General features: G+C 45.1%; 1 protein-coding gene across 1 annotated transcript in view; it reads right to left on the reverse strand.

Moving 5' to 3' along the window:
• Nucleotides 1-855: 855 nt before the first annotated feature.
• CALN1 (calneuron 1) overlaps nt 856-25,373 on the reverse strand; it is a 105,440-nt gene continuing 80,922 nt past the window's right edge. The window contains exons 4-5 of the mRNA XM_026050187.1: nt 6,557-6,710; nt 856-1,454 (exon numbers count right to left, since the gene is read on the reverse strand). Of these exons, the coding sequence (XP_025905972.1) occupies nt 1,327-1,454; nt 6,557-6,710 (282 nt within the window). The 3' untranslated portion in view covers nt 856-1,326. The remainder of the gene's footprint in view (nt 1,455-6,556; nt 6,711-25,373) is intronic.

The raw sequence follows: 25,373 nt of genomic DNA on the forward strand, positions 1-25,373 counted from the left end.
TGGGCTTTCCATGGGACTTGTTTCGTCTCATCTGCATCGCTCCATCCTTGCTGCTCATGAAAATCTCTTCCAGGGAAAATAACTATAACGCAGGATCTGAGGGTCTGACACACAGCAGGTGGTGGTTTGCTCCAGTGTGATTCCTTCTCTTGCTGCAGGCTGCTTTGCAGCTCACTCCCTTTTGAGCCTATCCATGGGATGGGCAAAGATGCAGTTGTGGTGGGRCGGCTCCTGGGAGGGAACTGAGTAGCTGAGCAGTCAAGACCACGAAGGCAAAAGCATAGCTTCTCCTACGAGAAGGCGTCTGACATGGAGGCTTCATTGCAGGTTAAAACCAGGGCATGTAACATAAAAGACACAGAAAYCAGATGGACAAGGAGAAGGGAAGAGCTCAGAAAGAGCTTTCCTTGTGGCTTTTGGTCTTAGATAGGGTAATTCAAGACCAGTATAAACGAAGGGCAAAACTCCTGGAAAGCAAATGTTTGTGAATATGCTGATGGGACTGAATACAGAGAGTTTTAATCGACGCTGGTGGTTGCAGAGTTGGTTGGAAGACTGTGCACAAATCTTGGAAATGCCCATGTGTGAAAGCAGGTGGTGTTTTTTAAGCCCTGATTCAAGGTGAAAAAAAAAATGGCAAGCAGACTCACGCTACACCAGTCTTGTGTGTCAAAGGCGGCGCTGATAGATACAGATCAAAAATAGAAAATTTGTATGACACTGGCAACTTCTCTTTTTTTTTCTTTTCTTTTTTTTTTTTTTTTAATTTGAAAATACTGTACAAGAATGCTCTTGCTCCCCTCTAATGCCATAAACTCAAAGGCATGGTCATAAGGGAAAAACAACAAAGTGAAGCTGAAGACCATGAGATAAAACAAACAAGACTTGCTTGTGGCAATGCTACGGTCAAGGTGGGCCCAGTGGAGAGCTACGTGAAATAGTCCTTTGGCCCCTAGGTTAAAAGACAGCCACGCTGAAGTAAGTCATGAGGCTGTGCCTCCTTAAAACTGCAAAACAGATGGCTGGATGAAAGTGTCTTCCAAGTTACCATTGCTGTTTTGAAGCAGTAATTCGGGACTCCTGTATATTTTTTTATTGCATTAGGAAACAAAACCTTTAAAGCATTAAGACAGCCCTTTAATGTCCCTGCCAAAAGGATGTAGTTGATTCACAAGACACATTACGCTGCTGGCCTCAGGCTCCTGCCGAATGTTGCTTTGTCTGCCTGCCTCTGCCTCTTCCCCCTGCGAGAGTCGGATCAGGAAAAGCTCACCCGGTGGCATGCGCATGCATGGTCAGTTTGGTTCACAGTGACACGGTGAGAGGCTATTCCATGCCGCTCCGGAGGATCTGGTTGGCCGCGATTAACATCACGCTTATAATAAAGGCCATGGCAAATGCGCAGATGAGGCTCTTCCGTACACATGTCTGCCTGTTCTGCTTCTGTGCATGCACTACAGTAGAGAAAAGGAAGAGGAAAAAGGCAAAGATGAGCTGCCCAGTCCAAGGAACAGTTTTGCTTTCCACCAATTCCCTTTGTAGCATCTGAGTTCAGATGTCCTTCCTTTGTCTCAAAGCTTATGTGGATTATAACCTTCCGCTTAACCTTATATCCATCCCTCAACAATGCCTCCCATGATGACAAAGTCTTACCTTTCCTTGGAGACTATTCCTGGTGAGTACTACACGGGCATTTCAAAAGTAATCTGCCTTTTTATTACTGCCAAACTGATTCTGTTAGTTTCTATTATCTTCCCACTGCTGGAAATACTTTCTCTTTCACCCAACTTATAAACTACTCAAATGCATGCAGATATATGAGAGTTTCAGKTAATTTTTTTTCATTCTTTTGAGAGCCCTTTATGAAGTTTTCTCTTTAATCAGACATATTGGACTTGTGCAAATCCCCTTAGACTCRTCTAGGCAGTTACAGGTCAGCTGGGAATGAGCAGAGATTGAAGATGTACTCTGCAACAACACTTTAAAAAACGCTGCGATGGTTCCCACGAGTGTGCACAGTGTGTTGATTGTTTTTCTGAACTGTCTTTACGTTTCCCGTGCTGAGGCAAAATCAGATTCATTAAGAACCTTTTTCAGATGAACACTTGCAGAATAACGGGCAAACCTACAGAAAGAGGTGAGGGATTTCCGATACTAAAAATACAAGCAAATTGAGACTTTTAGGGTTCAACAGTATTTTATTTATTTATTTATTTGCTTGTAAACTTAGCATGATGTGACCTACTCAAAACAGATCATGTCTTTGTCTCGGTTGCTATAAATATTAGACTAATAGGTGTTATTGGAGGTACTGTGAAGATAAATCTGCTCAGAAGGTCCTTTGAGAGAAAACCACCTGAGTTCAGAAGATCCAGGATGGATGGTCCTGCCCATACAGCAGTTCTGGGGGTCTTGTTTTGGCAGAAGAAAGGAGGTGCCTATCTGCTCTTCTCACGGAGAACATTAACAGTGGTGTGTCTCCTTTCTCATCATACTGGTGATGATGGGAGACGTTCAGACAGTTGAGAACAGACTCAGAATGTGAATAAAAGTCAACTCAGGAAAAGGCTTCCTGAGTGCCCAAGCCTGGAAAAGTCCAGGGCAATGTTTTAAGAGTACATGGAAAAAACCCTCTTATTCTGATACAGGCTTGAAACTTATTGCACAGGGAGGGGGTAGCACTGGATGCTGCATCTGGGCCACAGGCTCATTAACCCCACATCAGGCAGCTCTTTGATGGAGGCCTCCTGGGGCAAGGAAACGCTGTGCAACCAGTACRCCGAGGGGACTCGCTATGTGCCGCCCGGATAATGAAATCCCCCTTACGGCAGCTTGCTTTCTGCTTGCGCTGCCTACTCCCTGATTCCTTCATTTGCTTTTCTAATGAACCCAGAATCAATATTGTGGTTCTCTGGTTTTTGCACATGATGCCCCAGTACTTCAGGAAAGCTTGTTAAATACATGTCATTGCTTATTGCTGTTTCTTTCCTTGGGAAACCTTCCCAGCCAGTGGACAAAATGGTTCTGCAATGCAGTGCCATTCAAAAAAAAAAACTTTCAAAACTGGCCTCCGATTCTTCCTTTTCTAGGGTGGAAGATTGCTGCTGCCCTGGGAGGGGATAGCTGTTCAGAGGGAGCTGCATGTGGAAGGACACTGGAGGGTCAAGGACTGGTTTAGCTAACTGTAGATAAAAAGGGCTACGGCAGAAGGGAGCTCTGCTGTAAAGGGTGTGGTGCTGCTGCCTAAAATGAAGCAAGMAAGCTTAGTGAGACACGTGTCCTCACTATGAACTGATGGTTCTTTGCCCTTGGTTCTCCATTTCTCCGAATGCCTCCAGCACGGCAGCTGTGCTTTCTCCTGCTGCTTTCCACAGCCAGCATTGCCTTCAGGGGTGGTCACTTGTCCTCCTTCACATTTCACTGCCTGCAGAAGTTGCAGTTACACGTGGGATGTGCTGGTGGTTTGGACATGAGSTGGTTCCCCAAACATCACCAGAGTCAGAAGTTCCTCTGGAGATGTCCCAGCCTGCTGTTAGCAGGGGAGAGCAACTCCCCAGAGGACCAAGATTAAAGAAATCTCAGGAAGCAAATGCATGTTGATGCCTAGTATGTGGGGCAGACAGGTCCAGCCCATTTCAAGGTACCTGAATCCCACCCTGTGGCTGCAAGGCTGGTTGTGATGCAGACGGTGGGTTGGAGATCCCAAGGTTGAGAGTTGAGAACCTTCTACAGCAAAATGCTTGCTAACATGAACTGCTACTTATGTATTTACAGTGACTTTTGTCATAACCCTGCGGAAAGTGAGTGACATTTGCTTTCTCTGGCTGACTAGAGATTTATTTTAGTCTTAAGAGGTCAATTTTTCATTCCCACTTGCCCTTGGCTGGAGAGAAAAATGCTCCACACACTTGTTTGGAGTAGGGATGCGGGGAAGCTGTGGCAGCTCTTGAATATGCCATTAATATGAAAATGAGGGCTGAGGATGAAATACCCGTGGCAGGCGGCACAGGTCACCGCAACCATACGGCATCTTTGTTTGCCATGAGCTTAACACTGTGAGCATTTTGAAAAAGGAAACTGAATGAATGACTCTTGTGGAACAGATTTTTGTTTGTACAATGTCAATGCAAACAGTTGTCCCTTTCTCATGTTTTTTTTTTTTCCCACAAATACATACACTATTCTTCTCTCTCAGCTTCATTCTCTGCCCTAAGCATTAATAAAAAATAGTGAGATAGGCTGAAGACAAACTATGGATTTTGCATTTGGTTTAAAGTATGTGTGTGTGTGTGTGTGTGTGTGTGTGTGTGAGAGAGAGAGAGAGAGAGAGAGAGAATTAACATAGCGTGTTGCCAAAGGAAGACGATTATAAAGCTCAGACCTGAAGGTCTTATCATGACAAGAAGCCAAGATGTCAGAACTGTGAGAGTGACACAAATGTAACAAATGTATAATGCAGGTATTTGTACCAGTGACAGTATTACCTGCACAGTACTGACTAATGTCTGGATGTTTATTACCAGTACAGTCAAACTGGTACTTCAGTTTTTGTGGATAGTTATACTGGCCTAAAACTAGCTTACAAAATTGCCTTACCAGAGGAAAAAAAAATTTCTCCTTGCCTTTTGCAGGAACAAAGTAGCATGATGCAAGTGCCTTTTAATAAGACAAACACCATCCACTGTCGGTGTAGCAACACCTTTCCTGGAGAGCGGTACATTCATGCAGATGCCATCTCCAGGCTCTCCGCAGACCTGACTTTTCAGCTAGCTACAGAGGTTTTGATGCTGACATTTCTCAGGTTAAGAAGAGCCCAGCAGAGCTGGGCTGAGCCAGGTAACACACATGGGGCAGTATGAAGGAGGCTTCATACTGCAGGGAAGAAAATATCCAGTGGTGACCATGAGTGAAGTTCATCCTTTAGARTCACGTAGGTACCTGCCATCTTCCTTCCCTTGAGAACCATTCCGAAATCTCAGTCAAAACCACTGGGGCTGATCCTGGTTTCATTCCTACCCACAACTGAAGCCATGAAAGGGGTGGATCAAATACATTACATGAGGAAGCAAAATGCTAAGCTAGTCCTTTTAGGCTATGCTTGCAGTTGAAATATAAGTTCAGCTGATCTCACCCAGTGTAGTGCTTAAAAAAAATTGGAGGAATTGTACCCAAAAAGCATGTCCTTCACTCTGGTAGGTTAAGGTGTGATTAAAGAGYGACCAGTTTAAGTGGAGATGCTTCTACAGCCATCTAAAGCGGACCTGTTGGCAAACCTTCATGACAGTTCTCCTTACTGCCATCAAGCCACTTCATGCCCCACAGTCACTGCACTGGTGCCCTGCAGGGAGTTTAGCGTATTGGGAAACAGGAATGTGGAGGGCGGCTGCCTCTTCTCTGGCCCAAGCAGGTCATTCAGACAACAGCTGAGGTGACATTACTGGCTCTCAGCCCACTTTCCTGGGAGAAACGTTCATGTCAGAAACGCCACAGACGAGAGCCATCCCCTTCTTCTGGGGYGTGAAGCAAAACTTTGCATCTTAGTTGACAGTGTTTGGTTGATCTTTATTCTCTGAGGGATTTGTGTGTCTGTCTGTATTTCTAACAACAGCTAAAACAGGGTCTGTTATGCTTCTAAGGTTCTGCCTAGCACTAGCAATGCCAACATCCCACAAGAAAAGCTGTTCTTGCTGTACTTTTGGAAGGTAGGGCTTCCAGAATGTGTTGCTGAGCATTTCTTTTATTGGACCCATCTTTTGTTCCCAGGACAGTTCACTAAGCCGAAATAAGTCCTGTCTGCGTGTGTCTTGCAGCAGTGACAGCTGGGGGCTGGCACATGTCTCCGCTGAATCAGCAGGTCACTGGGGACCAGCAACTCCATTCGTGTAAGTAAGCAGCCCTTCCTGCCTCTCTTCAGGAAGAAATAAATGTTGCTTGGCTTGATTTGAAAAGTGTCATTGCTTGCTTCCCTCCTGCAGGCTTTTTAAAATTCAGCTATGCTCTTCCACATCTTTTCTGCAGTGTTTAGCGGAGAGGGAGCATGCTGGATACCTCTACCGAATCCTGCTAATTAGCCAGGCAAAGAGTTGTACAGTAGGTCTGTCCTTGGCATTGCTTTAGAGATGCATGAGCATCACCACACCGTGGTGTGGGGACACAGGGGGGTATGATGCAGATGCACCAGTCCTGCTCGTTGGTGTAACGTGGAGCTGTGCTAGCACCAGGCCTGTGTCTCTGGCTTGGCCCAGCCCGGAGCTGTTATGGATGTACTGCTGATGGCCTAGGAGCTAATAAACTTGCCCTTTGCATGAATCCTGCCAAGGAGAATGGGGCCAGGAGCACTTCAAAGGACCTACTAGGACCCGTACCTCTGCCTGAGGACAGGATTGACTTTACTTCCAATCCCTTGGAAGAAGGCTAAAGGCCAGTTCCTGAGCTCTTTAAGTGTGTAATTGCTACTTACTCTAAATCCCTTGCATCCTTGTTGCTGACCAGACTCGGGCTTCCACAAAGGAAGCAGCAAGAGAATCATTGTAAAGAAAYTTAGGGACTTTCTCACCTTCAAACTCTGTTTGGCAGTTGCCAGAGTTTTCATTTAAACTTTCCTCTTCATTGATAATGATGTTTTCGATGTCTTTCATCGTTAAGTGGTCTCGAAATGCATGGTAGAGGATGTGTTTCAGCTCCTCCAGTGTTATCCTCTGCATGTCGAACTGTGGGAAGAGACGGAGTTAGGCTTGGCTGGTAGGTACAAGAATGGTACTCAAAGGAAGAGAGGCATGCCAGCGCATCACACCTTCCTACTTGTGTTTGYTTTCAGCCTCCTTTCAACACCTCAGCCTTGCAAAATTTGCTCTGCTAGGTTTATTTAGCACCAACAGTAAAGAACATTACAAATGGACATTGCCAGGGCTCTTGCCATACTACTTTTTGTCAGTAGAGCAGTAGAGAGAATCATAGCCTTGAGCAGAAGTGGCTTTCCAGGCTGGAGATGCAGCAATTCACCATTAACCCCAGCACAAGTAACTCCCCAAGATATTCCCCCAGCATCTCCTACTCCTTGCCATGAGCCATAATCTTCTTCCTGCCCCTTCTTCCTTCTGACCCCAGTTGCAGCTGTGTGGAGAGCACAAGTAGAGAACATTTCCCTCTAGCTGATTCTGTCGTAGATCCATTGCCAAGTTTTGATCCTACATATACCAGATCCCTGCCTTAAAACCAGCAGAACGCTGCAGAATATGTAGAAGTGAACTTTCTTTTTGCAGCAGAAGAGCAACACATATGCATAAGCTTCATGGTATTAATGCCTACTAATGATACTCAAGAGAGGGCAACACCAGCTGACTCACAGAGGCAAGGGAGGAGGCCAGTCTCTCTGAGCTACCAGGCAGTCACCAAAGGACAGAAGTGCTCCAAGTCACTCTACAGTATCTCCCTGTTTTGCTGACTAGAGGCCATCTGACTAGAGGCAGATGGCCATCACATATAGCACCTTAAACAACAGTCTTTGTGGCCCAAAACATAGGTTTGCCACAGACAGCGAGCCCCAGGACTTTTACATCCTTCTCTAGCCCAACCTGCAAGAAACCTCAGAAAGGCCAAACAACATCTCTGGATTAACACCACGGTGGAAGAAAAGAGATGTGAGCTTGCACCCGTGACTACAGTTAAAGCATGGTGATAGTGTGCGATCAGACGGCATACGCAGCATTTCGGAAATGGAAAAGCAAGGAATCCCCCCTCCTTCCCCCAGMCTGATAACAGCAGGAGCAACCTTATCGGGGCTTCGCTGCTCCGTGCGTTATCTAAGGTCGTTTTCCCTGACCACTGCTCCACACCTCACTGCACAGATGAAAACCCATTAATCCCCAAAGTGATWAACGGAGGAAAACAAGTGCACTTTGATTAAACCTAGACCCCTGAAATATGTTATGTCTGTGAGTGTGTTTACTGACAGGCTTGCACACATGCATATATATTTGTTCATCTACACTTAGGGACATTTACTTCTACAATTCTAATTATTATTTTATTTTCATGCAATGATTAAAAACCTGGGGTAGAAAATCTGCGGAAAAAAAATAGCAGACAGCACTGGCAAGAGGTAAAGTTCTCATCTTTTCCCCAGATGAATTCTCCAAAAACCCTGTCTGTTGGGTTTGGTAGTTTTACTCATGTCCTTGTTCCTCAGGGACAGCAGTGTTCATACTGCCCAGCTAAAAATAGCRAGCACACTATCGTCACCAGTGGTCCCTTGTCTCACAATTCAAAGCTGGCATTGAAAATCCCCCTGGTATTTAGTCGCAAATTTCCAGCCTGCTTTTTTTGTGCATGAAGAAACCTGTCCTCCCATATTCTGCTTTAAAAGAACAAGGAAAACTGAGCAGCTCTGAACCTCACAACTAGCACAATTATGAAAAGCATTCCTCTGGCTATTAGAGGTGTGGGAACGAGGGCTATCATGTGCACTTGTCTTGCAGGGGTGTCAGCAGGCACCATTAGTGGAGGTTTGCAAGAACACCTAGCAGCTGCCTCCTGCCACCCCTGCAAGGCAGCTGACCCTCAGGGCTACAGGTAATCACGRTCAAGTTTACTTATCTAGACATGCTGAACATGCACCAGCACCAAGTAGGAGAGCATGACCTGCCTTCAGCAGAACTGGTCCTTGAGGGTTAAATGTCTAGGGATTGGGTCAAGCCCTCTGARTAGTGGATCTATCCTGGGATATAAGCAGTGTTTTCTCACCTGCAGCCCAGCTCAGCTYCTGCCTTCCCTAGTGGTCTTTGTCCATGGGGAGTGCAAAAACAAACGGAGCCTTGGCATGTTCCTGAATGCACCCGTATGCCAAACCTCCTAATTCCATATTAATARTGACTTCATATCAACCTGAGCAGCCTGTCTTTGTGTGGTTTACTCCATCCCATCAAGATGTGAAGTGCAACTGGTGTCAGAGGGGTTTTTCCCTGTTCTTGGCTCTAAGGTAGTTATCTGACATCAATAAAAACTGGTTTTGCTGTAGTTTTGATTGCTTGTTTTTTCTTTTTCYCTCTTTCAGAAAAAGGCCTTTCTGTAAGTCATCCAAGACCTCTGTTTGCCCACTACTGGAAGAATGTTCACCTCTGTGACTGAGTGCGTCTATGATCATGAGGTATTTCTGTGATCTGCTCTTCATCGTGTACACTACTTTCAGGTTTCCACATGTCCTTTGCTCAGGATATCTGCAAGGACAAGTGAGCCTCCTTTGGATTTGCTGGAAGTCCTCACAGGCTTCAKGTGGGCAAGTTACTTAGAGAAGAGGGACTCCCTGAAGTGAAGTCCTGGAAACTGGAATGACCTGTGGGTTTTCGGATCTTCTTGTACTAGTTAATCTGTCTAGTGCGGAACAATTGCTGCCTTGCCAAAATGTATCTGTTGCTGAGTCTTCAGTTCTTGCTTTTGGGTCTTATGATAATATATTTTTTTTCTTCCTTTATGATTTTCTCTTTCAGGAAGAGATCTGAGGTAGRAAACTACCTCAGATAGGGTTCAGAAACACTCTTACTGGCTGGTGTCTGAAGCATTCAACTTGTGCCTAGGTTGGCCAGCATATAGTCCTTGAATCTACTTCATTTCTGGCTTGCCCTATGTTCCCAGTACTTGCATGCAGTATTTGAATGGAGACATTTCTTCCATTAGATATATATGTCTTCTGGACCCCAAATTATAGTGCAGAACTTTGTCCAGACTGGGCATGATGCAACCTGAGGCATAGCTTTGCATCGGGTTTAGGCTCCCGCGTAATTTTTTCTGTCATTGTTGCTCTCAAATCTGGTAGTTTTTCTGATTCACTTTTCAATTACTCTGGCTTTTTACTGTTGTAATGATGGTAACCAGGGAGCAACTCTTAACTTTTATTGGATCCACCGAGAGGAAAACTGGCTGTTGCAAGCTGAAAACTTTCTATAGGATTTATAATTAGAAGAAATCAATGATGCCACTTCTGAACTACGGCTCCTGGAATATATGGTAATCAATGATAGAGAAACAAACTGTGACTAATGCTGATGCTCAAATGCTCCAATTGATACAGTGAGTAACCTGAACAAAAATCTATTGCTTGAACAGGTGCTTAGCTTCCTGTAGAGAGCACAAGGACTCATCCCCTGCAGGTTCTGGTGGACCTCAGTAACTGTCATCAGCTAAGACATCTTTCGGAGACAGAGGATGTTGCCCTGGGAGATATCTAGAAGGGAAACTGGACCTGATCCAGTTCAGTCAATAGCTTCCTGACTCCTCCTTGCTTTAAATTTCCTGCTGGGAATGAAAGCACAGTCCCTMCTAGTACTCTCAGTCTCCATACCCCTGGTTTGTTGTTGGTTGATAGTTGATAGCTACTACTCTTGGTTGATCTTGCAATGCCAGACCTTCCGCATCAGGGTTTCAGAGTTCATGGCGTGCCCCTATTGCTCTGCACAGTCAACAAAGTGGGTGTCAGTTCAATGTCCACAGCTCCATGAGAAAATCTATCCAAGCTGCATGAATAAAAGCGCTCTTTTCAACAAGGGTCAGGACTGACTCCTCTAGCAGTCATAGTTTTAACTGGAAGAACACTTGGGTGTTCTATTGGACACAATTATCCCAAAGACCCTAGAAAGGTCTTTTTCCCCCCATACCACTGCCCATGAGTGCTCCAAATGTCCAGCGACTTGATAAGCATGCACTGGGATAGGAGACTTTGAGACGGCAGCGGGAGAGCAGGTTCTTGGCTGGTGCTCTTGAGAACCAGTCTTGCAGTGCCATAAGCTTCCTGTTTCATAAACTGCTTGTTTGGGGCAAGACATGCTAATTCTGAACAATGAGTATAATCCTTTGTTTTCAGATTTAGTGCAATTCAAGCCATAGGATTCTTGAACACTGCAAGAGTTTGTAGTTTGCTACATCCAATAAGCTCTTACTGTGGTTTTCCAGCACGCTGGACTTGAATATTTGAGCTGCCTTAACCACATACAGTTTTGTACTGGATTTTCACAGCCTGTGTTCGCAGTTAGATAAATAGCACTGGGGTGGTCCTGTGCATACGGACGTGAATTCACAGTCACACCTTGCTCGGCTTTCCTCAGCCGCATGTCCACAGGTCACCCCAGGCAGACAGGTCCTACCACCCTCCCAGCCAACTGCAAAGCCCCAGGACACAGGCCTCAAAATGCTCCATCTCTGCACAGCAGCTGGCTGGGCTTCGTGCTGTTAATCACAGCTGTTCCTGGGTAGCTCTGGAGGTGCACACGACTTCTGTGAGYGCTCCCAGCACACTGCGTAGCTGTTCCTTTTGTCATCCGGGCTTCGAGCTCATAAACTAMTGATCTGGGACCGTTGTATAGGGCTGAAATTTAATGTTGGCTGCAGTTGAATGTGCAGAGCCCTGGTCTTCTCCATGCAGAATSTGATGTTTTCCTGGACCTGTCTAGGGGCCAGATGAATGACTGTTTTGTACTGACTGTACTTGCTAGATAAGCTCAGCCATGGATGTTTTGCAACGAGAGTGAAACTGTTTGCTGGAAAAGCCAGCAATGTCTGGAGCGGCAGTGAGGGCATGCACAGAAGTGAGCCAGCTCCTGCAAGCGAGGCCGTGTTTGCAGAGGGGATTTGTACCGCGAAGGCTGAAGGACTMCCTGGTGATGACTACGAGACAGCCAGTACCATTTCAATCCCAGACACGGAGATTGGCCTTCACGGTAGAAGATCCAGGATGAAAAGACAGCATATGCATATGTAAATATGTATAAATAATGATGTATATATCCATATATATGTATGTGTGTGTGTGTCAAGTCTGTATAAACAGAGTTATAGACATATTAAAAAATCTATAGGTGTCCAGACATACACCCCCCTCCAAATCCAGAGGTTTTCTATTACACAGTTTTCTATCAAAGAGTCTCTACTGTTTGCTGCTRAAGGGTGAACATTTGACAGTCTGAGCCCTGGAGTGACTGGCTCGTGTGCTGGCCTGGGAGACACAAAGACAAACAGACACAGCCATTCGGGAGCCTGCAACRTGTGACCAATTTTAAAGCAGCAAGGCTGCTTCCCTAAGTTCTCCCAATTCCTGAATCAATAACACTTTTAAAGTAGAATTAACCTCCTCTGTCCACCCCGTTGCTGACTCACATATGCCCTGAAGGAGCAGGTGGAAGTCCTGCAGCAAATTCAGGGATAAAAATGCAGGTGATATATTTTGCTTTTCTTCATACCCACGTACTTGCTGAAGGTGGTTACCTCTGTGCTGCTGAGAGCTGAAGATGGAGGGTTCTTTCTTTTCCTTCCCTCTTCAATACTTTCTTTCCTCCTTCCASCCTTTGCTACCTGCCACTGCGTGCTGCATGCTTGGGGCCCAAGGCTAAGCAGCACTCAGGTCCTCCAGGGTTGCTCTGCAAGCTATGGCAGGGCCTGGAGCTGTTCCCAGGTGTGCACAACCGCTTCCTCCTTCTGCAGAAGACGCCCAGCCATGCATAAAGGTTTCTCATTGCTCTATGGAGAGCAGCTTCATGCCAGCTCATGGGAGAAGAGTGGAGCAGCCAGGAGAGGAGACTTGGCATGTGTGTACCACAAGGAAGAGCATGTACTTCTCTTCAATAATTCACCCCCTCCACCTCCCAATTTACCGATGTGCCTCTCTTGCTAGAGAAGACTCCTACCAGAGGCGTCTCTGCCTTTGCCTATTGAGGATTTTAATTCTGACACGAGTTGAGCCACCATACTAGTGTTGGGCCAACATATTACCTGGAGTTGGGGAAGGAGGTATAAAGAGGTCTTTAGTCTCAGCAGTTCTGTTATTACCACCATTGCCTGGATTTTGCAACTTGTAAATCTTGAGCTACGTGCAGGTACAGTCTTTTCCATCAGCATTCCAAATCCAAAGGAGCAGGTCAAGCATCTGCTGCCTGCAGTCTCCCTTAGCTGCTTCACCCTCGCTGCTCACCCCAGATGCAGCAGTGTGTATTTCCAGAGTGGAACACCAGATAGTGTTTCCATCCAGCTTTTCTATCACACACGAAAACCATGAGCCTGCGCTTGTCCTTGTCTGGCATGTGGGACTCCTACCYGCCCAGAGCTTGCATTCATCACTCCCTAACTGTGAGACCAATGTCCAGATGCCAAGAAGCCAGTGCTCCTATAGAAGTAAATATGCAGGCTGTGTCGGAGGAAATGTGTGTAGCAGAGCTGTAAGGACACCGGACACAACACTGAAGGAGAGTCCAGCACTCTTGGGCACCTCAGTGCAAGTTTGATTAATGTTAGAGAAGGAAGCAGGTCCAAGCCCTGACAAGAGCTGCAAGCAGGGCCAGGATCCTGCTGTGTAGGGTAAGCTAAGCAAGCCCCTGCTAGGCTGCCTCTTGGACTAAGACTAAACTGGGAACACAGCAGGCAAGGTGATGCTGTGGGTACCTGTTCAACTGCCTGAGTTGGCTACGCAGTGGTGGGATGTGTCCCATGCTATACTGCCTTGCAATCATCCCTACACAAGTTGTTCGCAACAAGTTCTCCAGTCCAACTGTGGTTTGGAGGTCATTAACATCTCAGTTACCACTTGCTTATGCATCCCACGCAAACAGGCAGCATCCCTGATGCTGAGCCAGAGCACCCTGGCTGCTGGGGAGCTGCGAAAGGGTAACGAGCTCATTTCCATAGAAACGGGCTTATTGTGTGCCGGTTCCTCTCAGGGGAGATTGCTCCATTCTTTCCAGCAGCTTTGCCGGCAGGAAATTGTACTTACATTGATAAATTAAAATCATATTTAAGTGTGTATTGACAGAATCCCTCTTAACCCTCAGCATCTGGCCCATCTTCATGTTATAAAATAGCACGGTGTTCAAAATCTACAACGGTCCATGGATGCTGCCTCCCTACGTACCCCTCTAGCCAACTGCATTCTCCCTATGTATCCCTCCAGCCCCCACCACTTAGGGCAGATGACTATCTAGTAACACATTCTTGATGTCCCCATGTCCCCTTCTACAGATCTGCTATCAAAGTGGTCGGAATTTTCTATGTATGGGTCAAACATTTACTTCTTTGCCATTCCCTGATGAATAAAAGAGAAAGAGGGGGTTAAAATCTCTATCTTCTGTTCAGATGAGCCACAAACATGCCCCTTCTGGAGCTGAGAGATCTCTTGAGTAGTTGYCTCCATACTTTGGGCATCACTTTAATGCCCAAAGGTGTCTAGTGCCAAGTTTGATGGCCTTGGGGACGGCAAGCTTTGGTGCATGAGACTGGTTCCAGTGAATGCAGGAGACCTGCTGGGCAACCTGGTATGTAAAAATAGTGGCTGTGGACTTGGGTAACCAGGTCSTCTCTTGGAAAAGGTAACCAAAAAGCGTAGTAGTCAAGATGCTTCATATATTATTTCTTRAATACTAGTACTACTACATAGTTAATTCTCATTTCCTTGGTACCTCCTTGCACTTATTGATACATGTTCTTTATTCAGAGATAAGCTCTTTAGCACTTGTTTTCTTGGCAAAATTGGCTATTTGCTGCTTTTCCCACGTACCGTCCTGCCGCCTGCTCATCCCCTTGCCTGACTGTAACAGTTACCCAYGGTTAGGACGCACACTCCCTGCCATGTACCAGGGGCACGTGGGGCTTTAGAACTACCCAGCAAATTGCTCTATTTGATAAGGTAATAGGACTCATTGTGCCTCAATGAGTCCTATTGCTCACATGCAAGTGCCTGATAAGGCATGTCTATAACCCAGGTCTGATGGAGGGCCAGGGTATCAACATACGTCCTGCGTGCTCAATGCTGATCACCTGGAGAAATGTATGACATTTGGTTGCCGTGTCCCTACCTGCATCCCATGCAGGCTTACAGCATCTCTTAAACTTTATGTCTGCAAAACACAGGATTTCTGCACCAATGGGTGCACCCAGAATTCTTCCAAAATAAGCCAGTGAGGACCTCATAGTTCGTGTCTCGAGTTGGAAGATACTGCAGGCACTTCAGGCTGCAAAGAAATATGCTTGCATTGTCCTTCCTGCATGAGAATGAACATAGATCCTTATGTTAGATTTAATCAGCTCATTAGGCTGATGCTGTCCTCCACTAGAAGACACTTYAAATCTCTGAGATGGTATTTTAAGCAGGAGACTGGGTCAGCAACTTTGCCTCCTCACTGAACTCTGCGCTTCACAGCTGGGACATAATTGTTATTAAACTGGGCTAAGAGAAAAAGGCCTCCTTGTAGGTTAAGTCTGAGAAACACCTCCACAGACAACACAGTAGGAATATTAATATTGGTCCCATTCAATTAACTTTAAACAGTTTCAATGAAACAAGGAGATTTTTTTTTTTTTTAATTAGCAAATGCTCTCAGGATGGAGTGTACACTAACAGGTTTTAATGATTTCACTTTCCTAGCTTTAAAGCTCCCAAGTCTTGACTACAGGCTCCAGGTCTGATCCCAATCAAAGTGAATATATAAATAGATCTGCAACATCTTGACCTTAGATTCAAATCTTGTGGGAGCTTCTCAGAGGAGTGAACTAGTGAGTTTTAATTAGGGCTAAAGCTGGGAATTCCCAATTGGAAGTGAGCATCTTCAGATTCKGCAGACTACCCTGAAGATAATAAGTTTCCAGTGGATTCAGCTCTTCAGTGTAAAATCATTGTCGGGCATAGCCAGTCTTACATGAGACTTGTTCCAGACTTGTACAGTCCATATGTCAGGTTGTAGGCACTGGATTTCAAGGTAATTGTGCTTTCCTCCTCCATTTAATCAATAATAATATGACACAACGTGGTTTCCTGGCAGGTTAATATGTAAGCTGTGCCAAAGAGCTGTTTTTGTTTTTGTTTTTAAAAATCAAAACCCAAACCCTTTTTATTCTTTCCTCTACAAGGTGCACTTAGGGGAAGGGCAGAGRGGTTGACACCCCCAGAGGGACCTGCTGATGGATCCTGTGGTGTGAGTGGTTCCTGTGCTGCCCTGTGTGCCTTCAGGTCGAGTAGGGCACATCACATTTACATCCTGACCCAGGCACTAAGAGCAAGGATGCACAGTGTCCTTGACCTGCATTAGCTGCTTGAGAGCAGCTTGTAACATCAGAGATGCCAGTTAAGCAACTCCAACAGCAAGGAACAGGGACCACTGTTTTTTGGCAGTAGCAGTAAAACTGACACCCAGCAAGCTCCGTAGGATTATAGACTGAGGAAGAAGCAATGTCTAGCAAAAAAAAAAAAAAAAAAGTCCTTTCTGTTTCAGAATACAGATTGAATTTGACCCACTGTTACTCTCCCCACTTTCATGTACAACTGCTGGCAGCATCACTGCCTGGAGTGGCAATCTTTAGACTTCTTCTGAATTGGAGGAGGCAGATGAAACCTGAGCAAAGTAAATGAGCCAGCTGTGGAGCCTTTCTCCAAATGGCTTCTGAAAGCCTTTAGCCAAAGGAAACCAATTTTTTTACTTAGCAGTTACGAATGTCGCGATGGTGCCAGGCAAAGTGGATTAGGAGGTGAGACATTGCTGAAATGCGGGAAGAACACTAATAATTAATAAAAGCTTTACCACTGAGGCTGAGAACTACAACAAGGCATACTTTACCCTGTCGATGCTGGATAAAAAATCTTAAACCAGAGCACGGCAGTAAACAGGCCTTGAAAATATCAGTGACTGCACTGGGGCAAAGCCTGGGAGATGCTCTCTGTGCTACGGCAGGTTGGTGAATAAATGATACAGCAAAAGTGAGGTTTGCTGCCRAGGTGAAGGTCACCAAAACCAAGGAGGAGCCAACTGAAAAAGATGGTTATGAGACACAACAGCAGCTCTGGCAGGGTGTGCAGCCACATGCCTGGTTACAGGCTGTTTGACTAGCAAGTAGTCAAGGTGGGGAGAGGAAAAATGTTCTTCCACTCTGGTTCGTGGAGGTTAGGTGATCTTTTGAACCAAACGTGACTCAAGAACAGGGCATGTTCTGGTATTAGCTCAGCTGGCATAAATGCCAGTTTCCACATTCCCTTATCTGCTCCTTTCGTTAGGGCATTGGTGAGGGGATACCAGWATGGCTTCCAAAAGATGCATGGAGGAGACTGGGGTCAAGGGTCTCAAACAAGATGGGCTTTAGCATGTGGTTTGGCCCTCAAAGCTTTCCCTCGTCTGGAGGGAATTGTGCAACAAAACSAAAAGGGTTTCTCTGAGAACAGCAAAGCCAATGTGAGCCTGGCCAGAAAGCAAGGGGATATAATCATCAGGTGATCCTTCAACCCTCCAATTCCTCTGACAACTGGGAAAACCTGTCACATTTTTGGACAGTGACACAGAAATAAGCAGGCCAGCACTGTGGCAGTGTGTGTGTGCACATCTCATCCCGTCACAGGATACATGCAACACACAAATTCACCACTTACACCAACTCAGAGCAGCCAAAATTTYAGTTTTAGTCAAAAGCTGACCTTTGCAAAAATAAACTTATGCATCTGGCTGGATGTGTCAGGAGAGCACGAAGAGCCTGACCTGACATCTCAGCACCAATAAAGATTTCCAGCGCTCCTTGTGTCTCCCGCCCTGCACCATTAGAAACCTGCCTTGCCTGGATACCAGCCAGCCGCYCGCTGGTATAACTTATGCCCAGGCTCTGTTCTCTCTTTTTTTAACAAAGTCAGCAGTATATTAAATAGCCAGGACACAGTTCAGCCTGATCCATCAAAATGGATGGATCTGTCTCTCTCTGCTCTGTGTGAGCAGAGGATCCCTCCTAATATTTCAACAGAAACAAGGCACCTTCCTAACATGTATTGCAGTTGTTTTCTGTATTTCCAGGCCGCGATCCCCTGGGTTCATGGGACACAGGCTCATTCAGCTGGTCCTGGATGAGCAGCTTTAAGGTCTTACCTTTTCAGGGGAGTTAGTTATRTGGTTCTTGATGATTATCCTGAACTTGCCCAGAGATGAGGAAGGCCAGGAAGTTGGCCTGGAGGGGGAGACTGACGTAGGGCGATGAAGGGAGCAGGGGATCTGGATGTGAAAATGCAGCATGGTGTTGATGATCTTCAAACTCTGAAAGTCACTCAAACCCTGGAGCAAAAAAGTTGCAGCCTTTCTTTTGGAGAGCTCCTGCTGAAGGCTGCTCTGGTCCATGCACTGCCCGGCACAGCAACAGCCCCGAGCTCAGCAGAAGGATCCCGATTTACTGGAACGTCAATCATGAGAGAGACTCTCTCTTGCACGGTCAGCACAAGAGCAGCAACTTTTTTATATATTGGCCCAGCYCTCATGTATCCCAGGACTGGAGACCAGGCCATTAGTAGATTCCAACTGAAATTTTGGAGTGAATTATAAAATGCCATAGGTGGTGTAGGGCAGACAAAGCCTGTGCTGTAGCAGACTGGTGAGGGGGATGTGGGAGATTCCTGCTGTATTCTCATGGGCATGAACACCCATATTGCATTTTCTGCTTGCATTTGTCTCACGTCCTGCAGATATGGAAGGGGCTAAAGCCTTCCCTAGCACAGGGGACTGTCTCGGCAAGGGGCATAGAGCTTGGTGTGAATTAATGCACAGGAGCTGTCAACACACAGACAGAGCTGCCTCCATGGACCAGGGAGGCTGATAGAGATGGGGCGTCTCTGAAGGTCTCCAGGCCCAGGTAGGCAGGCATGGGAAGGCTGCATGGTAGGCTGGGGTGTCAGACCATCACCGATCTGGCCACGCAGGGCAGCGAGGCAGATCAGGTCCAGACCTCTGTACTTAGATGTCSATATGGATGTGTGAACTTTGCTTTTCTGCTGTCACCTAACCCCCTAGGTRCCTGCTACAGGCTGGTTGCTTTAAGAGGTCCCTCAACTCTTTCCCATCTCCAGAGAGTAGTAGGCATCAAAGAAGAGAGTCTGCACTTTGAATCCAGCTGGAGAAGCCCAGCTAGGGAAGAACATGCTGGATGCAGCATCCTGGCCATGCAGTCAGGATCATGATGCCTGTTTAACAGGTTTTTTGCTCAGGACTCAGGCCAGGGAGTGTGAGGACTACCCAAGAGGGTGCAAGACAAAGAGGAGAAAGGGCTGAGGGATGTGCCTGCTGATGGGCTCAGCTGATGTCTCCTAGCTCCCATGCTGGACTATGCCCAATAAACTTGTATTCAAAGACCTTTCCTTAACTCCCTTTTAGATATCTCTTTTCCAGGCAGATGAAAAATGTCTGCAGGAGTAGAATTTAGGAGCCAAACTGTGGATTTAAATGTCTGATTTTACTGACTAACCTGGGAAGACATATTTGACACACTAACAGAAATGATAGAGTTGCCTTCTGGGGTCAAAATGATGTTATTTTTCTTCATGCCAAGTCCACTATAATCACTGCCCTCTTAAAGCAATAACAACTTGCAAAATGAGCTCTCCACTAACGATATATAAATAGCCTGCACCATATCAAAGGAGATAGAAGAATACRTCTCTTACTCTAACACCAGTACACATTCACTTGCAGGACAAAGACCAGTAGCTGTGTCAGGGTACACGCATCCCAGGAAAGGGAGACTTTGCCYTAGACAAATCACAGAGAATAATGCAGAAGATGTAATTATGAGTATGGAATTGGACCAGGGTACCAGATGTAGGTGCTGCTCTCTGCACCACTCAGGGACGTTCATGGATGCATGCACAGGATGCGAAGTGCCAAAGACGGCTGCATCTCGGCACTCACTGCAAGTATTTGAGCAGGAACYGACCTCCCCTTCACTGCCAAAAACTCAAATGACACTGAGAAATGTGTATGACTGCAGCACAGATAATTGCTTTGTTCATTTTAATTGCTTTAGGACAATTTGATACCTTCCTCCTTTGTGATTATGTCACCTTTATCCTGGGTTTTCATTGTGGTTTCAATCAAGCAGCTCTGTTCTATAGTGAACCAGAGAACCTGTTTTGGAACATAATGATGCTTCTTAGGATTGTACTTCCCCTTGTCCTTCCTCAGACTTGAAAAGCAGAGGAGGAAGGATTTTTCCCATCCTGTAATGTGCTTCTTTTTCTGGTTTTGATCAAAACAATGTTTTCAAAGTCTGCATCATATGAGAACGTAAAGGAAGGGGAAAAAAAAAGTCAAAGGTAATGAAAAAAAAAATTCATTTTAGTATTTATGAAGCTGACTTTGGGATTTTGTTTTGATCTCTATTAGTTCATGTTTGGTCTGTTACCATTTAGCCTGAATTGAGATTTTGTCGTGTTTAGAAGGTGTGGTGACCTCAGGACAAGAACTTTCTCATTTTGAAGACATTTTTTTTTTTTTTTTAAATGAGAAGTGCACATAAAGCATGAGAATTTCATCTTTACAGGTAGGAGTTTTGACTTGTCAATCTGGCACTTTCTGAAGAGACATAGGAAAAAAAAAGTTAAATGTCAGAGTTCATCCATATACTACTAGATTTTGGGGGCTAACAGACAGGCTGGCCCACAGCCAAATATCAGATTCCCTTCAGTCTGCCCTGTCACAGATCCTTGGGATCTGCTCAGTGATTTGAGAGGGCCACCAGTTAATTGGCAAATTGCTACATTTGAAGCATTTGTATTTTACTATTTCATGGTCTCCTCCTGCCCTCCATAACTTCTAGGAAGGGCAGGTTATCTGCAGTCTATCATATCTGTTACCCAACATCCATAGCTGAAATTATCAGGCATTAGATGAGCACATCAGTGACCATGAAGCTCTCTGCTTGGCTTAGCAGAAGACCAGCTACATCATGATGGTAAGCTCATGGCTGACATGGATTATTGGTTTTTTTTTTTTTTTTCCCCTGGCAAGACTCAAGCCTTGAAAACAAAGAAGTGAATGTTTAATTCAGCAGGAGACAGAAAAGTAAAAAAAGTCTTCTACTTTTGCATTTTGGTTTAGCAATTCAAGACTAGAGCAGTATGAAAAATCAGTGTTTGTGCACCGAGGGTCAGAAGATGTGAAGAAAGGCTRTGATTTTAATTTTTTTTCTGATTTGCATCTCTCTGTCATATTATGCTAGTAGGTATATCTATCTTTTATTTTATTTGCATTTTAATTTTTTTATGTAACACTTTGCTCTCCACATAATGCCCGTTGTTTCAAAATAAGATTAACTCAACTGAAAACTGTGAGGTAGAAAGTTCAATTAAAGCTTGGAGTAACTGTGAAGTTACTCCGTTGCCATGAGTACATGATATTTTTCTTGCCATGGCAAAAACAAGGTGATCAATTCCAAAGTCCCCTCCAGCAATTCACTTAGCATTTGTGAGCTCTTGCCAGCTACCAAGACACCAGAGCAGGAAAGGAAAAAAACACAAATCAGCTGTCATTGCAAAAATATATATAAATAAATAATATTCAGAAAAGTCATTTTAATGCATGAGTCAGAGCAGTGGGTCTGTGGCAAAGAGGGTGGCATGAAGTCTTTGCACCTCAGACCTGGGAAAAATGAGCCTCTTGATGGTTACCTGCTCTCAGGCTTCAGTAAAGCTTGGGAGGTCAGTGAACAGAGCAGCATGCACCTCAGATCTGACTGCTAAGGCCTGCAAAACAGCCTGACATAASAGAATGCAGAGCTCTTAGGAGAAAAGGTAGGTCAAGTTGAGTAGAAGTAGCAGGTCAGATCATAAACCTAGGTTTGGGTTCAACATTTTGGTGATGGCTTTATGAGCTCTATGTATGTAGGATACCCTACATACTTGGAGTCCTCTAGAMAGGCAGAGAAACCCTCCCAAGAAATGACCTTCTCAGCCCTATACCTGGGGTACAGAGACAGGATGASTCTTTATACAGGTTGTACAGAAGGAAATGTTCCTTGAGGCACAACACATAMGGGATGTAACTGGCTCAGCACAGATTCCTAAATTAACTTGACTGAACCACTTAATAGCCATATCTGCCTGTGCCATATCACAGCACAGAAATGCCTTTGGATGCTGCAGGGCATCTTTTGCTGCAGCTATGAGAAGGAGTCTCTGCAGACAGGGAGGAAAAGTGCCTTGAAAGAATGGGATGCAGAGTTGACTCATGCTTTCTGCACACAACTGTGGCCTGTTGGGGTAGAAGTTTCGTGCCTGCACTGTAGTTTGATGCAACGGAAATTGAAAATATTTCTCATCGATGTCTCCCAAGCAGTGGTGCTGCTGAAGATTTGAGGACTGTCCATAAGGGGCCAAAAGGTTTGGGTAAGTAACAGGCTTGAGCTCCTGAACGTGCAAGTTGCAGCCCCAGCGTCTCYTCAAGGGAGACTAGTTTGACCTGGGTCTGTAAGACTGGGCTGCTAATTGTGCCTAAGTTATGCATGAATTAGAGAAATATTTAGCTCAGCAATGCTTGAGGACTCTTCTAATGCTAAAATAAACTGTCACATGGCAACTTCACTCCTGATCCAGCCAACAGAGCTTTGCTGACGTGTGACTGCTGCTGTGCTCGCTCCAGCCTGTGACTCAGTGTGGCCAGTGTTTTTCCTGCCTTTGTGTTGCATCACAGGACTTTAGCAATAGGCTCACAACCAATTGACATATCCGTGATTAACAAGGAAGCAAAACAGCAAGCACTCTGAAACAGGGAGAGAAGACAAGCCTAGCTGTGAAGGGCCTTGGGGTGCAAACCACGACCTTCAAATCGAAGGCCAATGATGAGTTTGTCAGTCAACTGAATCCAACACACAATGGCCTGGCCCCAAAAGTTACCATCACCAGGGGTCGGTGCCCTCTTTTAATCACGGAGCCAGATGTCATCCATGTCCATGGTGACAACTCACCATGGACAATCGCGGTCTACACATCGGACCAGACAACAAGAATTCTGCTTTGTTTCAAATATGATCCCTGATGATACCACTGCTGGTGCTTTCCCAGGTCCCAGGGAAGTAATGGGTCTGATTAAGAAAAAAGTTAAGCTTTGCTGTTGGGTTTAACTTCATGTCAAAGGGTAGTACAGGAATATGCTGAACTTGCGTGTGACTCAGTCTGCAGTATTAAACAAGATCAGATAAAACAGATCTGTTCCTGAAGACATGTAGCTTGATGTCTGAGCACTTACACTCACCTTTTGGCTCCACATACACACACAAAAAAGTGTTTTCTCTGAGTGCTCACACTCCTCTTCAAAGCATGAGGTGAAGCTGCCTTTTATCAGCGGGGAAAAATGACAATCCAAAAGCAGCTGATAATTTCGATGCTCTGACGCAAGGAAAACACAACCCTGATCCACTCTGATGACAGTTACGCAAAAATATTTGGGTAATTTGTTTTGGTTCAAAGCTAGCTTTGACAGGATCAGGCTATTCACTGAAAAAGGGGATATTCTGTACGCAGAAACATTTTTGGCTGTAAATGATTTCAAAAGTGACATCAATTTTTCTCTGCATACCATAAACTACCTAAAAAGTGGCAATCCATCTGACAGACCCAAGGGCAAGCAGCATCTCCCAAAAAGCAGCAATTGTCTGCAACTCAGAAAGGGGCTGTGATGTCGAGTCCTGCCCTGAGGACTCTGCCTTGACTCTTGCTTGTTGTAAGGAAATGACGCATGTCCCCCATGCACAGATCATCTTCACACCATAAGGACATTCCTCTCCAGAAGAATTTATACCTTTGACCAAGCCACCTGAGAACATGTGCAAACTGGCTGTGTATTAAGAAAGAAAAAAAAAAAAAGGAAAACAACTCAAAACCCCATTGCTTGTATAAGCCTGATTGCAACACATCTTATACCAAAAACCACAGGGAAAACAAATAGGTATAACCAGCCCCGGGAGAAGATCCTGTCTTGAAAATAAAACTGTTCCCTGGGCTTTATGCTGTCCAGTTTTCAGGCACAGACTCCCTGCATGTCCCCATGCCTAATATATCTTCCTTCTGTAAATAAAAAATACTCTTGTGGAAATAACGCTGACRATGTGAAATAGCAGGTGCCTCAGAAGGACAATAAAAGCTAACGACTCTAGGGGGAGAACATTTCACGTGAAAGCACCGCATTGTCTCTGACCTCCTGCAGATCCTCATCCCATCCCCATCCACAGGGGAGAGCTATAAACACTCTCGAAATAAGAGCCAAGGAATTAAAATTCATAACTCTCCCGGATATGGGAAATCACRGACCCAGTAGAAACATTAGTTTTATGACACATTAAAATTTTCTCCATATACTGCTTTCTACTGACGCCGTTCTTCCTGCTGGTGATAGTTACCTGTCTCCCTCCCCTTCATCCTGCAGGACCAGTGACCTCATTCYGAGCAGAAAAGCCTCCTCTGCTGTCCTGATGCCAAACCCTATTTTTTTTTTCTCCAAATTATGAAATTGATAGATAAATTTAAGCTGCTTCCAACTTGTATTTTGCTGGGAGTTGCAAGGTTCTCTTTCGGATCTGAAGGAGGGCATGCATCTTCAACAGTCTGATCTGCTTTTTTTTCCCCAGTAACTGGTCTAATAAAGATCTTACTGATCCATGAAAACTCTGCCTTATTTTTAAATCCCAATTTCATTAAAACTTCATTAATTGGAGGCCTAAGAGTGAGAGGGAAAAAAAAAACAGAACTGGTCTTTTCTTCCAACTTAGGCCTGATAGGCTGACTCATAAGCCGATTGCACTCCCTGAGAAGGCAGAATGAAAAATTGCATCTACCTTTCTGACCTATTTTCTTCTTGGAAGAAAGGGTCTGTTGCGAGAGGTTGAAGGGAAGCAACAGCACAAGTTTTGGGCTGGCTTTCTGTCTGGAAGGGAACAATTCTCTTTGACTTTTCATTAGACCTTGAATACTGCTTCATTGCAAAAGTTACTTAATGTTTATTATTCACTCAAGAGACTTGGGTCCATTGCAGCATTATTATCCCATCCCGTCTGCTAAAAACTGTCTTCTTATGCAATAGGAAAGAATAATACACTTTAGAAGAAGACTAAAATCAGTATTGCAACTCTTGGTCACAGGAGTGACCAGGCTGTGTCTTGTCAAGCCAAGATACCCTTCTTCTTTTTCTTTCTTAAGTGTCTTTACATCTTAGCTTGCATTGGACAAACTGGCCGTTCAAGTGCACTGGTCAAAGGGGATTGCTGATGTCTCCTGGGACAATTTTTGATCTTAATACACATGATACAAATGTGTACTTATTTGCATGAGAGAAGTGGCTGAACTTGTTCTAGGATTTCCCTTGAACTTTGGCTCCGTGTCTTAACAAATACAAATCTTGTTACAGTACATGCAGTTTCGATCTGGTCCTGTTCAACTTATTCATTAAGTGGATGAAGGGCTGGAGTGCTCCCTCAGCAAGTTTGCCGATGATACCAAACTGGGTGGAGTAGCTGATAGCCCTGAGGGCTGTGCTGCCATCCAGAGGGACCTGGACAGACTGGATGACTGGGCGATGAGAAACCTCATGAAGTTCAACAAGGGCAAGTGCAAGGTC

Source organism: Nothoprocta perdicaria, unplaced genomic scaffold (genome assembly GCF_003342845.1).
Source record: "Nothoprocta perdicaria isolate Ctin4 unplaced genomic scaffold, notPer1 scaffold_66, whole genome shotgun sequence".
In the NCBI taxonomy this organism is placed as follows: Eukaryota; Metazoa; Chordata; class Aves; order Tinamiformes; family Tinamidae; genus Nothoprocta; species Nothoprocta perdicaria.